General features: G+C 36.8%; 2 protein-coding genes across 2 annotated transcripts in view; one reads left to right on the top strand and one right to left on the bottom strand.

The window, feature by feature from the left end:
* LOC113227168 overlaps positions 1-911 on the top strand; it is a 2,968-nt gene extending 2,057 nt beyond the window's left edge. Inside the window, exon 3 of the mRNA XM_026460047.1 lies at positions 464-911. Within this exon, the coding sequence (XP_026315832.1) occupies positions 464-730 (267 nt within the window). The 3' untranslated portion in view covers positions 731-911. The remainder of the gene's footprint in view (positions 1-463) is intronic.
* A 10,207-nt stretch (positions 912-11,118) lies between these two features.
* On the bottom strand, positions 11,119-16,527 carry LOC113227009 (uncharacterized protein CG5902). Its single transcript, XM_026459865.1, has 4 exons — positions 16,334-16,527; positions 15,398-15,483; positions 13,978-14,208; positions 11,119-12,060 (listed from the first exon to the last, which is right to left on the bottom strand). Exons 1-4 carry the CDS (start codon positions 16,525-16,527, stop codon positions 11,906-11,908), a joined length of 666 nt encoding a protein of 221 aa, XP_026315650.1. The 3' UTR covers positions 11,119-11,905.
* Between the last annotated feature and the right edge of the window lie 1,388 nt (positions 16,528-17,915).

The raw sequence follows: 17,915 nt of genomic DNA, 5'->3' as shown, positions 1-17,915 counted from the left end.
AAAAAAAATACTTTAGATCGCTCTCCTGTAATACTTTCCAAATGCAAATTAGACGTTTTACCATTCCAGTGTCGATATATTTGTTTACTTTAGTATCATGTCAATGTTAGCACTAAAGTACAATTATTTGGATGCTATTTTCATGTATAAAAAAATAATTATGTATGTATTGCCAAATTTAAAACCTCCTATGTGTCATTGGTCAATAAGTAGTTTTGTGAATATTTGAAAAGCATATTCAAAGAGTAACCGACTGAATAAACTCTCATGTGAATATCTTCTTATTTCAATGACAAGCAACAAAAAATACTCCATGAAAATTTTACAGGAGAAAGCTTTTCTCGTTTTTCTGTGATTCGTTGATGTGACTTTTAACACATAGGAGATATTAAATTTGCAACGACCATATAAAATAAATTTGGCAAATTTTAAATCCCTCGTCTTCTAAATGCATTTCATGCAGTTACACCACTTTCGCACTAATAGCTTAAAATGTCTTTTTCAGTTTGCCAGTCGGTACTGCACGTACAGAGTTCCGGCCCTGGTGGAAGGTCCTAAAGTTGTATTCCAATTTCTCAGGAAGATTACAAGACCGTTAACTGCTTCCCTGACTGCGTTAACAGCTCTACAGTTCATAGCATCCTCGGCAGTAACATATTTTGAAATGAAAAACAACTTTACAATGAGAAAAAAGATGGTGGAAATGGAGAACAAACTATTAGCTGAATAACTATGGATATAATTATGTAGTATATAAATAGACTGTAAATAGAGATTTTTAATTGTGTTTTTTTTTTTCAATTTGACTAAGAGAGAATATTAGTGAAAATTGGCTACATAATTAATAGACTCGTGCGTCATTTTGCGGAAATCCATGTTAATAAAACTGGAAATCAATTTCTTTGCTACTCCGCGAACGTTAATTTTTGAATGAATTGAATGTTAAATCGTGCTAAACTGTGGCGCTTGCGTTGAATTTTTTTTATAATATATAATTTTATTAATTTTGTGGGAATAATTTTATTAATTTTGTAGGAAAATTAACTACATAAAAAAAATCCAACACCGTTAACTTTCACTGGGCTTGCGGAATAGAAACTTATTAATATCCATTTTTATTGAAAGTTTGCTATATGTAACACTGTCCTAGGGAAAACATTTCGAAAACTAATTGTTATTCACATCCATTTCACTGTGTGAAGTGATAAAATATGTTATAAGAGTATTTCTTAAGTACGTTAATTTCAAGTATTTAAGATACACTACAATTAAACAGTCGGCCGACTTTCGGAGCATTTTGACTTAATAAGATCCGAGTGTTGGTCGGCCCTTTACGAGATTCATACACCGTGAGAGGCGCGGCACAATTTGGTTTGTATACAAAAATGAATATACGTTGTCAAATTCCGTGTGTGTGCATTGAGTGAGGCACCCTTTGAAGAAAGTTTTATATTAATCATTTAGTAAAACTTCTAAAATAATTGTAAAATAAAATTATTCTATTTGTAAAAACATAAATTACTAATGTCAGTAGTAGTCCTTGTGTAAGAGTTCGTCCAGAGAAGTAAGTTACCTATTTTTGCCGCCAAGCAGTAACCGATCTGAATAAAACTTGGCACAGATGTAAAAATACAGCGATAAGCAAACTTTTGAGATCGGTTCTTTGAATATAAAAACGTTATTATCATGGTTTATTTTTTACAAATAGAAACATTGATTAAGGGCGCGTTCAAATTAGCTGCTGTTAGAAGCGCAGCAGCCGCGTGGAGCGCGACTGTCGCGCTGCTGAAGTGCGACCAAATTTTTAGTGATGTTTTATTTTTCATCTCAGTTACGCGATGGATTCTGACGAAGAAACACTTACTTTTACGTAGTTCTTGGATCACACACTTCACATATAGGTATGAAAAATGACTCACCTGCTATGTTTTTTTTCAGTTTGCGGTAACTTCATACTATTCACAAAGGAGACGATAAAACAGATAGGCCTTTTTAACTGATCACGGCAGTATACATACCAATTTTTTTTAAAGTAATTTCACATGCGCCCATTCAACTAACGGCGGCGGAATTCTCCCTTTCGATTGGCATTGTAAAGTACAGGATTTTTTTCACATTTGGTCGATTCGATACCCTGATGAGGCACGCAACTTTTTAAAAATCGTATTATGTACTATTATTTAAATAAATCACTACAACTGTAGCGCTTTCTCATACAAGAATAGGCTTCATCATCCCTGTCCTGACTAACAGTCGGAACTATTATACGGGAATCACTGCATTTATGTTGTGCTATTAGTGCATTGACTTACAAATAAATGGACGACGGGTCTAATACAAAAACCACGAAAATAATGTCCCAAGTCAACCTATTTAAACGTAGTGACATGTAAAGGAATATGAAAAAGCTAAAACGTTGGATTTAAATTGTAATGTCATCGCAGTACTGTCTAACTTTGCTTGCTTCGCTGTCAGTCGAACAAACGAAGACTAAAGCGTGAATGACGCTCTGTATACGATTTTAACGCCCTATAAGTTCGGACACTTTTTAGCGCGGACCCGACGTCCATATAATTGTAAGTCAATGTATTAGTGTTAAAAAGACGTAGCGCGTTCGCTTCCGCTTGGACCGCCGCGCCAATGGGAAACTCACCACGTCGATTTTGGTCTCTTTACAAGGACATATAGCTTTTTCTAATCGACTTGATTCAGTGTTGATAAATGTGTTAAGCAGTTTTTCTCGGCAGTGCATTTTCGATTCAACACTTACTTGACCTGCAGCTCGTGACAGTTTCAAAATTGTCAATAGATAGACATACATTTTCCCATGCCTTTTTATCCAATCGATTGGAATAACTGGCGGAACTGCTATCCCATATTGCAGGGTGTTTTACATTCTCTATAAATTCTTTCGTCCGTCGATTTTCATCCATCGTGGTTAATTTGAAAAATTAACATGTACACCTCACTAACCGTGACTGCACCCGAGCGTGACTACAGCGCGACTGTCGCGGCCGACGCGCGACTGCAGCGCGTCTAACAGCAGCTAATTTGAACGCGTCCTTACAATTGTTTTATAACTTTTAATAATTGACTATTATATTATAAACCTTCTTCAAATGGTGCTCACTCGATGCACACACGCTGTCAAATTTGTGTAGAAACAGCGCGCGGTATGAGAATAAATTAATGATTGAATGGTTAACATGACCACGTAAGGGCAAACGCAAACCGGCGAATAGCATAGCAGATAACATTAAATTTATCAATGTATATTTTATGCTATTGCAACTGAAATGAGTATAAATTCCAATGCTCTGAGATGCAGTGAGTAAGGGCACGTTCCCATTATGTCGTCGTTTTATTTTCCCGTTGAACGACTGTCGCGTCTAGCCTGTTCCCATATCACGACTATCTGTCCTGACTGTATCGTGGACGTTTACTTTATTTATTTTATCGCAACACAATAGTGGGAAAAGCTAGACATCTGTTCCCACTAGATCATGACGACAATTTATCGGTTCACGGCAGCCGCCTTGTCGTTTGCACGACAGATCGCTTGAAACTGCGATTAACTGTCGTCACATTTTTATCGTCAGCCCACTGTCGTTCTAGCTCTTCCCATTGTCACGACAATCTGTCGTCGTAAGGGCGCGTTCCCATTATGTCGTAGTGCTTTATTTATCGTTGAACGACTGTCGCGTCTAACGTAGCCCCCGATTCACGACTCTTCGATATTTTAACCGAATCGTTCGATTGGATATCGTTCTCGAACATTCGAGTTAAACGTTCGATTCGGATTCGGATACGATATCTTTATCCAACAGCGTTCACGCAGTTATTCGATGAAAATTCTTTTATATACATTTTTAAGACTTTAAAGGCCTAAAATATAAGAATACATTAGCCGTGCATTAAAATAAGTTAATAAAAATCCAGACTTTATTTAAAATAATAAGAGATTTCCATATTTCATTCTTACTTTGTAAACAATAGGACGTTTGGTAATTTTCATTCGATAACTGTATTCTGAATAACGTTTGTAGTCTTTGCCGGTTGAGAAGTTCGAGTAATCGTACGGGCGTGATGTCATTTCGGTTCGGTTTCGAATACGACAGTTTGACGTTCGATTCGGGTGTTGTGACTAAAAATTAAAAGAAATCGATCGACAACTGAGTTATCGTAAGGTTCTGAATCGACCCACAGTTCCCATATCACGACTATCTGTCGTGACAGTGTCATGGACGTTTACTTTATCGTTTAACGACTGTCGTGTTCCCACTAAATCGTGACAATTTATCGGTCAACGATAGTCGCCTTGTCGTTTGCACGACAGTATCATCAGTATCGTTTGAAGCTGCGATTATCTGTCGTCACATTTTTATAGTGACGTTTTATTTATCGTCGGACAACTGTCGTAGCTCTTCCCATTGACACGACAGTCTATCGTCGTAACGTCAAAAAAGTTGTGAACGACAGTTAATCGTGTTGTTCTATGCGAAAACAACGTCATATAAATATAGTAGTAATATAAGCCACGACACTAAACTATACCACTCTATCGTTACGACATAATGGGAACGCCGCCTAATGAATGTATACCTTATTCCAATTCAAATAGCACTTAATTTATATTTTTTTATTAATGTCCTTTGCCTTCCCGGCTGCCGATTTGCGCTGACTCTTAGTCTACAGTGTGCGCACGCAATAACGTAATGTTGTACCAGTGAGTGTTAAAATTAAAAAAAAAACTCAAATTAACCTATAATATTAGTTTTATAATCATAAGTTTAAGAATTACAAAAAAAACTGACAACAATCTATGCACACAACTTTACCAGAGAAACGCTTCCTATGTTTGAACACATGCAACTGCCCCTTACACCTAGCCTATTTTCCTAGACCATTCTGAATAACAGTGCTCCGGTTGAGCTATAAGGGAATCGCCACACGGAATTGCATTAAGCAGGCATGAAAAAACTTTTATGTCCATGTAATAAGAACAAAAAAAAACATTTTAGTTTTTTCAAATCGGCTCGAGCGTTAATAAGTGTGGCGAATCCCTAATGTTATGCGCAGCGGTTCTCATGTAAAGCCGGGTACTCATTAGCGAGCTGTAACAGTAACGTAACAGATACAATAACGAGGTTCAAGTGTGTACGCGTGAAACAGTCTTCACTTGCTAGAATAAGTACCTGGTTATCGTCGGCTCACTGCGAACCGCACGCGTTCCGCTCGCGGCAAGCTCGCGAACCACGTACATACTATGATTTTTGGTAGCATAGCATGTAACGGTTACAGCACGTTAGTGAGTACCCGGCTTAACGGTGCTTTACTGCGCCAATCGCTTTCAACTAAGAAAACCTCAAGGCCCCTCATATACGGGACGATTTGTGTTCACAATCCGTTGTTCCAGACTAATCGAAACGACGACTCGATATTCATGGCACGTTTAAGGGGACATTCATTATCCTGCATAGCAGTCCGCATAGCCGTCCGCCGCATAATGCGAATTATGAATGTAGTCGCAGCGGGCAAGCCATCCTGCAATCCTGCAATGCCTCCTGCGAGACTCCATACGTTGGCCATATGCAGGATAGTGTGTGAGCAGTCTCCGGCCTGCGCGGCGGACCGCCATGCAGGTAGTGAATGGACTGTTTAACTTGAACGCCAAGGCAATAGTGACGGATGAATACGATTATCGTGACGACGGATCGAAAGGAGGAATCGCGTGTATATGGGGGCCTTTAAAGCCCACACATCGAAGCCAACAAATCATTCGCAAAACATTCCGAGGCATATTTCTGTGGTCCACTTTGATGACTAATACACTAACAGTAGGAAGAGAACTAGGGATACAATACTGAATGAAATCATTTTTAACAATTGCACCCGAAGTGTGCCCCTACCATGAGTTTATAAAAAATATTTGACAATTTTGAATGTCAAATTGTACGAGCGGTAACACGTGGCTACTTTTAGCAGCGATGTAAACACGCGGTTGCATAAATTAAATTTACGTGGCGGCTGAACGAAATGGAACGGGAGCTTAAATTTCGATGCTTAAAGATGCTCGAGCATTGGCGCGACTGCGCCTTGAGGATATATATAATATTTCGTCGATGTTTGACGTCACACTGCGCTTGCCTTCGCGCTACTTCTCGCGGCATCTTCTAGCGAATGCACGAGCATTCTCGAGAATTCCGCGAAAGACGCGCGACGTGATTTTTGACTCGTAACTAGTTTGTACATTACACAATTGACCACAAAGTTCATTACGTTATGTACTATATCGTTACAAAAAATATAAATCGCAATATAAATTGAGCCTTAGCGTCGCGATCGTGTCACTGCAGCGGCGGCTGCATCGCATTAGCATCGATATTGTATCACTGCTTAAGTCCTGCGTGTGTGTAAAGATAAGACGATTAGACTGAATCGCTGCAGACGCGCTGTAAAAGCCGCCGTGTGTAACGCTCTAACGGTCAAACGAAGAATATTTTTCATATATTACGCGCGGTCACTACCGATAATCGTCACAGCAAACTCAAGGTAGTGGTACTGGATAAGGGAATAAACAAACAAACTAATTCAGACCTTATTCTGAATGGTCTAAGTACTACAATAAATGTAAAACCTGCCCTTATTGCTATAATAATATTTAGTGAAGTCAAAAAATCTGTTACAGTTGGAGAAATATAAGAAAACTTATTGTCTAAAACAGTATTGTCAGAATGGGGAGACGGAGGCAAAGCATAATCCCCGCTATTAAAAAAAACCATTACATAGCCGAAAATACAATAATTGTATGATGATTTTGTCTACAATATAATCATTTGTAAAATAAATCCGTGCGCTGTACACATGTGCCAAAAGTTCCTACCCTTCGCCGAATACAGCTGTCCAATAACAAAATAATCTCTAGTTGGACATTTCGAATTCGGTGACTGAACTTTCGGTAAATGTGACGATACACCAATGAATGATACCACAGCGGCCGATGCCGATGGTGCAATGATATGATTATCTCAACCTAAATTCAAACATCGCTTATGTGCTATGGCTCTTAAATATAATTTGAGAAAACAACTGTTAATTATTTTCACAATTAATCTGGTGCATTTTCATCTTGGGGCACTAACTGTAAATTTAAGCTCGGCGTCAATTCTGATGTGAAAATTTCATACTTTAAGCTCTCGCAATAACGTCCAAAAAGTAAAGGTTGAGTGTAATTAAAATAATAGCAGGGTTCGAAATTAATAAGTTATTTATTTTCTTTGATAATTATCATGATAATTATCTATGACGCAAACAACGAGAAAACTAATGAACACGAAGAAAAATCTCTGGAGAAACAATTTAGTTTCTAACTTTTTTTGACACGTTTGGATACGTTTTGGTAACAAACACGTAGCAAGAGGTTGCTAGCGAAAAATTTTTGTTGTTCCAATTCATTGTAGAAATATAAAATTAAATTATCAAAGAATATTTATCAAGATAATTATCGGGATAAAAATTATCAATAATAATTATCACGTCGAACCCCAAAAAATAGTAATGTATCAGACAACTACATAATTTATCAGGTTTCTAACTAGAGAATTCCCTGTACCATTAGTACAGTAAACTGGAGTAACGAAATTAGCTCCGGGTGCACTACCCAGAACACCCAGATCAGAACCGATTTAGAAAAGTTCGTTTTCCAAATTGATCATACCAGCTTCTGAAGCCTATAGTGCTAACTCCTAGGTCACTTAGGTCATCAAATGAAAACGACCTTCTATGGAAAACGTAATTTGCTATAGACTTAAAATTATTACCATTTTTAATCACAGAAATGTCAAGTGAACTTCGAAGATGAAGTTTAAGAAATGTACACAGCGAATTGACGCCGAAACGTTGTTAATCTTTCTGTCACTTAAACCAACAGATTGTTGGTTGATTTTTTTTCTATTACTTTGACCAATTCAAAAACTAACACTCCTAAGCAATATAACTTCTAGCTTTCTAATTAGGACGAATGGTGTGACCCTAGAATTTAACATTTGGTTGTAACATTGCCACGAACGGCCTAGGCGGGGCAAAGTTTAGCCACGTCTCATTTAATAAAGAAAAACGTAGAGATATAAGCTCGTCACATTCAAGAGCTGCAATAATATGAAATATAAAAGCATAGTGTCATAATTAGTGTTAGGATATTTGAATGCGTTTATACTTTAGTTCGCCATATCTCGCGAATTACTATCAATTGAAGTGTCTAGTGGTGCCAAATAGGCGTGGAAATATGGCAAATTTTATTTTAAGAACATTTATAGATACAACTGTGGACTGAAAACTCGTACACAAAACTAGTGGGAGAGAAAAGTCTCAGTAGTTCTGGGAAGAAAACTGTCTAATATCAACAGAACAAATGGGACGAAAGGTACCAGTAGTTCTGTCAACATAACTGTGCAACAGAACTAATTTAAATAAACGGAAATATGGAGGCTTTGCAAAATATATTCTTTCTTTTTTTAAAACCCGAGGTAGCGTGACATAAACCAAACTAATATTATAAATACGAAAGTAATTCTGGCGGTTACGTATGCACGCGTAAACCACAGAACCAATATTGATGAATTTTGATATAGAGATAGATGAGACCTAAGAGAAGGGCATAGGCTACTTTATTATATATATTAGTAGATTGTATGGAGAACCAATAAAAATTGAAAATTGGTACAGTATAGCAGACTATCCGAAGTACTTATTCGACGACGAAGTCGCGGGCACCTGCTAGAGTTTAATATTTTAAATATATAAGACAAATAATATATTTTGGGTCACTATAAATCTTATAGATTTGATGATGACCAGGAATATGACAACTGACGGTAGTGATGAAAGAGACTCAGTATTTTAAGGTGTTTTATAACGACTCGACTCCATTTTACAGGACTCGACTCTAAAATTAAGACTGTGGGTTCGAGTTTTTATTAATAAGACTCAGTCGTTATACTAAAAGACTCAAAATACTTAAATAACTTAAACGACTTGAAAGACTTGACTACGTCTCGAGTTCTTTGCAAAGGACTTATACCTATTTTATGTCTTATTAAACCCGAAGTTTATAAGTAAAAATGACGTAAGTAGTATGTAGTAAATAATCACGTTTATTGACTTACAATAAAAATCGCAAAATAAATACCTTGTGGGTAGAAATAAAATCACGCCATACGGCTCATGACTCGCGACTCCCGAGGCTATAAGGCGCCAGTCGTTTTAGTCCTATAAGTCTTTTAAGCTTCCTAGGGTTAAAAGACTTCGACTCGAATGAGTCTTCAGTTTTAGTCTTATAACTCAAGACTTGAGGGTTAAAAGACTAAACTAGTCGCGTGGCGTTGAAAATTAGTCGAGGTTTTTTAAAAGGCTTAAGGCCTTTTAAAGACTGAGTCTTTTTCATCACTAATTGAAGTAGCAGTGCTCCTAAGCAAATTCACTTTACGATTTAAAGCTCTGAGTGGCACTGCAACGGTTATGGACAAGCGTGTCGCTTACCACCAGGCGCACGATTTGTTTGTCTCGTCATTTGGTATTAAAAATAAAGAAAAAACTGGATCTCAGTGATGTGAACAGATAGAAGTGTCAACTTTAAAGTTAAACAAGTGTATGGTTTCAGCGTTCGTCCTTCAGCGCTGAAAGAAGAACAAATTATTAGCGGCGGAACGGAAGATACTTCGAAAAAGTCTTTGACCAATCAAAGAAGAATTTGGGAACTGGAGGGTCAGATTCAATAGAGAGATAGAAGAACTAGTGTCTGAACCGAACATAATCGGGGAAATAAAATCAGCTCGACTTCGCTGGCTAGGACATGTGGAAAGAATGGGAGAGGATCGAGCTGCCAAAAGAGCGTATTTGAGGCAACCTAAGGGTCATCGTCCAATGGGCCGTCCAAGATATCGCTGGAAGTATGAAGTCGCCAAAGACCTAAAGGTCTTTATAGGAACTGAATGTGTCTGAATGGTCGGAATTGGCAAGAGACCGACTGAAATGGCGTACTTTGGAGTCGGATCACGTCGTGCCAAGATCCACTTCGGGTCGCTGAGCCAGCGAAGTAAGTAATGCATATATAACATTTTTTTCTAGATATCCGCTGTCTTTACATTTTGATTTATTATACATATATATTTATAATATTTTAAATAATTATTTTTCTTTAAATTTTATAATCAACTGTAGAATCAAGAATTGTAGGTAAATAAGCATCTGATTATCCACTAGTCGTAACAATATTATTGTACATTAAACATGTATAGTTGCAGGTTTAAACAGAAAGCAGTACTAACAATTTAATGTTTAAAGCACTCGTGTGTGACGGGTTTATAATCCTAAAGTTTTGTCTCGAATCAGTACATTCATTGGACCAATACGTTGCTGTGATTTTATCACTTCTAGTTAAGTGATACTTTAGTTGCAACACCTATTTCTATTTTGCATGGTTTTTTAATAGCCCCTAGCGCAATTTATGATTAATAAACGTCTCATCTCTACAGACATGTCCATTCTGCTACCACAAAATTGTAAACTATTCTGACAGAAATAATGCTGTCCTTTTCACTCATCAATAGTTTCAAAGTGATAGCACTATATTTCTATATCAATTTGTACTTTACATTGAACGCAACAGAATTGATAGTCAAAATATGAGTTTATTCATTCAGATATATCCCATTTCGTCCTTGAACATAACGCGCCATATATCTAGGCAATCGAGTTATCAAGAATTGTCATCAAAAAATGCCAATAAAGTAAATCTTACATTCTATAACAAACAAATCCTTACTTTATTAATATTTTTTTGTCATTTCGTCTTTATATAATTTTTTTTAGAATTTTTGCTTTGCATTTATCCTAGAGTAGATTTATGGAACCTAAAATGTGTGTGACTTCTATTACATGACGCTTGAGAACTTAGACATGAAAGCCTTGGCAGTCTCTGCTAAGTTGTCAAGCAAAAACCTGCAGACAAAGTACAGGGCCGCACCTAGCTCATAAATACAAACTAACTTATACTTGCGTAAGTACTTAAAATTAAAAAAATACGCAGGCCACTGTACCTTGAGATAACAATAAAACATGAATACGCACAATACAACAGAAATATACCATTTTTGAAATTTACTAACAAATATGTAAGTAATTACGAAAATTATTGCCGACATTCGAGCACAGTGCATACAATGAGGTTCCCACTTCATTTGAATGACGATTCATTAGACTTTGAGATCTGTGTACTTGAGGCTCATTCGCATCACAAGGCAATAACCACTTAAACATGGAAGCATGGACAATCCCGCTATTCAACATAACAACTAAGACTTCTGAACATATTATTTATTGCATTCTGTTTCAATACTGCTGCGACATAGAGACACTTGAAATAAAGTCAAAATTTTGATCAAAGTGTACTTTTAAAGCTTTCTTAAGGAAAACTACTCATCAATTTCGCCGCTCATTACGATCAAATAGAATCACACAAAATTCGACTTTATAACTATTAATTAAGACTTTAGATGTATTGCAGTTAAACGTTAATTACAAGCGAAATATATTCATTGTTTTTAAGATGGCACCGTTGATGTTCCTATAAGGAATGTATAATAGTTGGCAGTGTTGCGTCTTACCTTTATATGATTGTTATAAGACACGATCTCCTCACATATTTCGAGCTCGCACTTTGAGCATAATTCTGACTTGCGCTTGTACTTCTGAAGGCATTCCGGGGTCTGTAGAAGGGCTCACGTCGCCTCACGTCGTCACTATACGTACACTTAGAATCTAGATAATTGCTAGCACGGCATCCGTGGATCCCGTGGCCGCAACCAGCGGCGGGGCGCGGCTCGAGGCGCGCGTCAGGCGGTCGCTGCTAGCAACGCTGGCTGACGTACTCGCCGTACGACGCCGACACCTCCTCGGACTGGTACCTCGTCAGCTTGATGCTCCGCCGCAGCTCAGTCGTGATGGCGGCCTTGTATCCGCCCTTGCGCAACAGCGAGTCGATCGTCTGGATTTGGTCCCAACCTGAAAACGCATCCGCGTCAAACTAACCGACACTGTTTAAATGGCAAAGGAGACACTTTTGCAAAAATGTGTGGAAGCCCTCGCACTGTAAGCAGACCTGTAAATAGACTAATATTACAGATTTCTGTGGACAAATCTAACAGAAAGATTCTGTTACACTTGTCCACAGAAATCTATAATAAGATTTCAAACACTACATACATACATTTGAAACTATCATATAGTTCACTGTAATTTACCAATCCAGACCTGTTGGCTTAGGCTTGCTATTAGCAAATAAATGAATATTGTTTTATTCCGGATGATTTAAATATTTGTAATTTACAAAATTAGTAACAACTGTATTTAAATAAATATTAGACAATACATAAGTTACTCTCCCAAAGTAACTAAAGAACTTAAGTTGTGGAAATCGGAAATAACGACGGTACCACAAACACTCAGACCCGAGACATTATATAAAAGTTAGTTTTTCTACATTGACGCGACCGACACCATGAGAACCGGTGTGTAAGCCACTCGACCACTGAAGTCGTCATCGTATTGGATCTATTTTGTAAATAATTCATACTACGCGTTATCAGGGACATTGGGTATTTGTACGGAAATAAAGAACAATGACTGTGTGTGAAAAATAACAAATATTAAAGTAATCATAAACATATGCATATCCACATAATAGAGCACGTGAAACAACATATAGAGCAAGTACTTTATATAATTGTGCTTGCTAGTATTGTATTTCTATACAAGGTTGTGACTATTTTTAACAGTGTTTCTGTGTTGTCTATTATATTCTTAGTTTGTTAGCAACAATAGTAATACCAAACAACACAGTTTGACATTATTCAAATATTATTATTGCATGCCATTTTACAATTATTCATTTCAAATTGACAAATCGCTATCACCATGTGCGTGTTTAAACTATTGACTCACTTATTAGACCCATGTGCACACGCCCATATGATATTAATTTTTTTTAAATGTTACACCTGGTGACACCAAGTTTAGTTTGCTGATTATTATTTTAAGTGGATGTGAATAAACATAAATACATTGGAAATTAAAACTATTTGTTTTTTCATACAAACCCACATTTCGAGTTGCGATCCTCTGTGGTCGGACCACCTGTAAGTACTCGGATGCAGTAGTACAAAATAATACGTACCGAAAGTATACTTTCCTAGACATACAACAAAATTAATAGTACCTCGATAGATTACGAAATGTTTAACCACTTAGGTGGTCCGGCCACAAAGCAGTACTCTCCCGCCGCGCCACCTTGGATTTAGGATCTATTATTTTGTACTACTGTATCCAAGTACTTATAGGTGGTCCGGCCACAGAGGATCACACCATTTCGAGCTTTTAATAGGTCCCATGGTCACGACTACCTACGCGATTTTTTTTAATAATATCAAGTGACGGGATGAACAAGTCATGTCTGGTGGTAAGCTACACGTCTGTCCATAACAGTTGCAGTGCCACTCAGAGCTTTAAATCGCAAAGACCTAAGGCGCGCTACACTGCGCCTGTCACCCTGAGACATAAGTTGACAAGTCCCATGTGTTTGTAATTTCACCAGCACCCATACCCTTCAAACCCTGCTGCTGCTCAATTACTGCTTGGTGGCAGAAATAGGTAACTATAAATAGGCTGCCCTGGACAAACTCTTTCACAAGGAGCTCTACTGCTACTAAGATGCAATTAGTGATCCGAAAAAATAGTTTCATATCCAATGTGTCGATATGATCAACATACAATGTACTTTAATATATTCTATGTCTAATGTTTGGCTGGACACAGTGAAACTATACTTGTTACTGTCAACTTCTTTACAACCTGTGTTACCACAAAGAGTTGTGAATTAGCAACGTAATGAGATATAATAGAATGTAGTAAGGAGTATTTTACCTTGCTCGGAGGCGACTTGAGGTAAATAAGTAGCAGTGCGCTTAGAGCCTCTTTCACTGATGAACTCGATGCGAATACCGTGTTTGCCGAGCTTCCAGTCGAGGTAATGCTCAGCCTCCTCGAAGTGCTGCAGGATTGACACTGAGACTGTCAATCGGGGGACTTCTTCCCGAGTGATGGGGGAAAAGCGGGAGTCCCGCAAGGCGCTTGTTATCGCATATTCACGGAGACCTATTAATTGAAATATTAAATGGTGGAAAATTAGTTATACTGACAACAGACCACAGTATTAAAAATACTGCTTCATGAGGACCGTCCGAATTACGGTTTGTACACACAAAAAAATGTATAGTCATCCAGTAACCAAGATCATCCTACATCAATACAAAGTGCCTACAAGTTTCTTAAAAGTTAATCAGGAGAGCCAGGAAGCATCAACAGCGGTATCAAATAGCATCTGTCCGGGTAACTTTCCCATTTCAATGATTTTATGTTACACAAGTTAAAGTAACTGTTTCACTAACATTTAATAGACTGATGTGGGCGGAAATATTATTATAACGCCAATAAAATAAGGTACGTGCACAGAAGTTACATTGATTTTCAGATTTCCACAGACAGTAATTCATTAGGTTATGTTTATACTAAGAGCTGAACATTAATAGACTAATGTGTTATAGCATAGGTTCTCAAACTTTTTTGCTCCCCGCCCACTTAGGCAAGATAAAAAATCTCAACATTCGCCGTAATAAAAAATGATTGAAAACACTTATCTGTTATATTAACTTAACACAAAAAACAAGGAAAAAATTTTTATAGTGCAGTTTACATAGATAATTCAAATTTTTTTTCCAATAACTTCTGAGACTATGGGTCGTATTCCAGAACTCTACTCAATGCTCAAATCAGGATTTGAGTATGATTTATAGCACTAGAAATTATACTCGTCTTTGCGTTTAGGGTCGTATTTCCAGTGCTTGAAATCATATTCAAATTCTGACTTGAGCAATGAGTAGAGTTCTGGAATATGACCCTAAGACTCTTCAGCGCCTACTGGGGGGGCAGTAGGGACTACTTTGGGAAACTATGTGTTATAGTATATTATAAATTTATTACTGATGATTATTTGACCAATTCTAGCTATAGAGTAATTTTATTATGTCTATCACAATATTAGCTTGGTAATTAGACATCTATGCATTTGCTTAGTATGTTGCACAGATAAGAATAAATATGCGTGATCATTAGATGTATAACAAACATACTATGTAATATTATTAACTGACTTATAATAATAGCAAGGTAATAGCAACTCATCCTTCTGTTGGCTTTAGAATTTGAAACCATTCCACAACTAAATTAACTGTAGACTGGGATTTAATAGCATGGCACACGAAATAGAATGTAATGTTTATTTTACCTGAATGCAAGTGCATCGCATTAAAAGTGCCAATGCAACCACGGAGACGGTGGTCCTTTCCAATCTTCCACGTCACAAACAGGGGACTGGAAACAATGTTACGTACCTATTAAGTATAAATTATGATTATTATAATCTGTAAAGTTTATTATTGGTAGGGTGGCTTTTGAGGGAATATGTAGCCCCATTCATTACAAGCAGTAAATTGATCTATTGACAAAACAATACAATTTTAGAGCCAAGACTTGCATTATTAAGGAATTGAAGTGTTTTCTTAGCTCCGTATGTTTTTACCTATAATAAATACTTACAGTTAGTTGTTAGACATTTTCTTATTATTATCTGCTGTCAGTAGAGAAACTAAAAGCAGGTCGCATTCAAACCTTTGTTTAAATTTTATTAGATAATTAAGAGCATTATTATGTAATCATTTGAGCCATATAATGTAGTTTTAAATAAAAAGTATGTGTTACGTAATGAATATTTACAAAGTTTACGTAATACACTTAATAAAATGAAAATAAAAATGTATGCTATATGTAGGTAGTTTGAAAAAAGAACTTGTTTCAGAATTTAAAGTACTCATAATATGTAACACACTCAAGTTACGTTAAAAAAAAAGGTAATTTAATTTTTGAGCAGTGCATTATTTAAAAATTCATTATTGATGTGGCATAAACAGGATCACTTACTCAGTGGGCACTGCATAATTATTACTTGTATCTCAAATAAATTAACACAGTTTTAACTGAACTTTCACCAGAAATACTGACTTTTAGTGATGTAAACATGTATATTTTACACGTCAAAAGAAAACTGCATGCTACATTTAAGGTCAGCGCATTGACCTGGTTTGGAACAAAAGATTTTGGGGGCAGTCAGGCCATAAAGCATTGGTCTTTGTGAGACTCAGTTTTAAGCTACTTTGCTACTTACTATGCATCGTTGGAGAAGTTTGGCGTCGACGGGGGGTCCATACTGTGCAGCTGACAATACAAAACATCGAAACAGAAGTAACACATATCAGGAATAGCCACTGATTCGTGATACCCGTTCATAGGTCGCTCGATACTATTGTTAAAGCTGTTATTCAGCTTCTGCTTCTTATTTCCACAACATACAGACGACATTGTGCTTGCTAATATGTCCTTACTTAATATAAATAGAACAACCACACAAATTCACAAAATTAATTAAAATACAAACACTCCTCTTACAGATTTTCACGCTAGGCGAAAAAGTGTGTTTGTGTGAGTTATTTTGTGTGCGTCTTCGTGACATTTGTGTTTTTTTTTTGTGGCCTGGTTATAAAGACATTAAGCCAATTGTTTTTCATTTCTTCAGTTGATGACATTTAAAGAGAATCCTTATGATGACTACAAGAACTTATGAAAAGTCAGTCAATGGGCGGGAGAAATCAAAAGATATACATACACTTCACGCCCTTTTCCTATCGGGGTACGCAGAGGCCACGGCCAACCGTAGCATTTACCATTAACATACAACATCACAATTTGCTGGTATATTGTGAACGTGAGTTATTAAGAAGTTTAACAATCATTACATATTATATCAATGATATTTGATCAAATATAGTTTGAGAGCATTATAATAATAATTTTAATAACAGATGATAATTTTTCGTTTGTATCAAATTGCAGTGCTGCTTATTGCGGTCTATTAATTTATTGCATGGAATAGATTCCTTAACGCATTCACTTCCGGCAATGCAAATGATTATTATGCGTTCACCTGACTTTCACTTAGTGCTTTGCGTTGCTGTGAGTTCATACATTTCAAAACAACGCATGCAACAATGCCGACAGTGAATGCCTATAAAAGTAGATCACGAACGACTGTCCCCACAAACAACTGTCAACACATTTTTGTCTGATAATTTACCTTACTAAGGGTCGTGTACCATAACTATACCTACTCAATGCTCAAGTCAGGACTTGAGTATGATTTAGTATAGGATCTACGAGCTCATATTGTAATACGGGTTATTCCCATAAGGGGCAGTAATGCTTCCGTTGTTTCAAAAGCATTTATTTTTCAAAAAGATATACTCAACGGACTTTGGTATGAACATACAATGAAGTAAAACTTGAAAGTTGTGAGTAAGAGTCGACGTGAAAGTAAATATTGGACATAATTATCACTCTGTCACCTCTATAAAATCGTGTAATATAAGAGTGTGCAAACGGAATAAATGATGCCAAGCACCAGTGTGCGATTTTACTGTTGAATGTACCTATATTGTTCGAAAAAAATGCTATTCAAACAACAGTCACTACTGTGATGGCGGTGACCTTGCGGATCACCAATGCTGACGTTAATTGAGATTACCTATACAATTTGAATAAACTAGGCTATTATTTATGTCATATAAAAATTGTCTGGTTCTCAATCCCAGAAAATAACAAATGTTGGTTTTGGGGATTAAAACACAAATAAAACCAATCTTAGACTAAGGTTTTTATTAGACAATAAGTTGAAATATACAGGTAAGGCACAA

This window comes from Hyposmocoma kahamanoa, unplaced genomic scaffold, assembly GCF_003589595.1.
Source record: "Hyposmocoma kahamanoa isolate Upper Pololo Valley unplaced genomic scaffold, ASM358959v1 202, whole genome shotgun sequence".
NCBI classification, from domain to species: Eukaryota; Metazoa; Arthropoda; class Insecta; order Lepidoptera; family Cosmopterigidae; genus Hyposmocoma; species Hyposmocoma kahamanoa.
The sequence above is the reverse complement of the archived record's forward strand: the minus strand, read 5'-3'. Positions and strand labels throughout refer to the sequence as shown.

Excerpts from the sequence above, each read along its gene's own strand:
- LOC113227009 (XM_026459865.1), bottom strand. The coding sequence starts at position 16,527 with ATGTCGTCTGTATGTTGTGGAAATAAGAAGCAGAAGCTGAATAACAGC. Across the intron at positions 15,484-16,333 it reads AACTTCTCCAACGATGCATA|TCCCCTGTTTGTGACGTGGA; the intron begins GTAAGTAGCAAA and ends CATTGTTTCCAG. Across the intron at positions 14,209-15,397 it reads TGCGATGCACTTGCATTCAG|GTCTCCGTGAATATGCGATA; the intron begins GTAAAATAAACA and ends TTCAATTAATAG.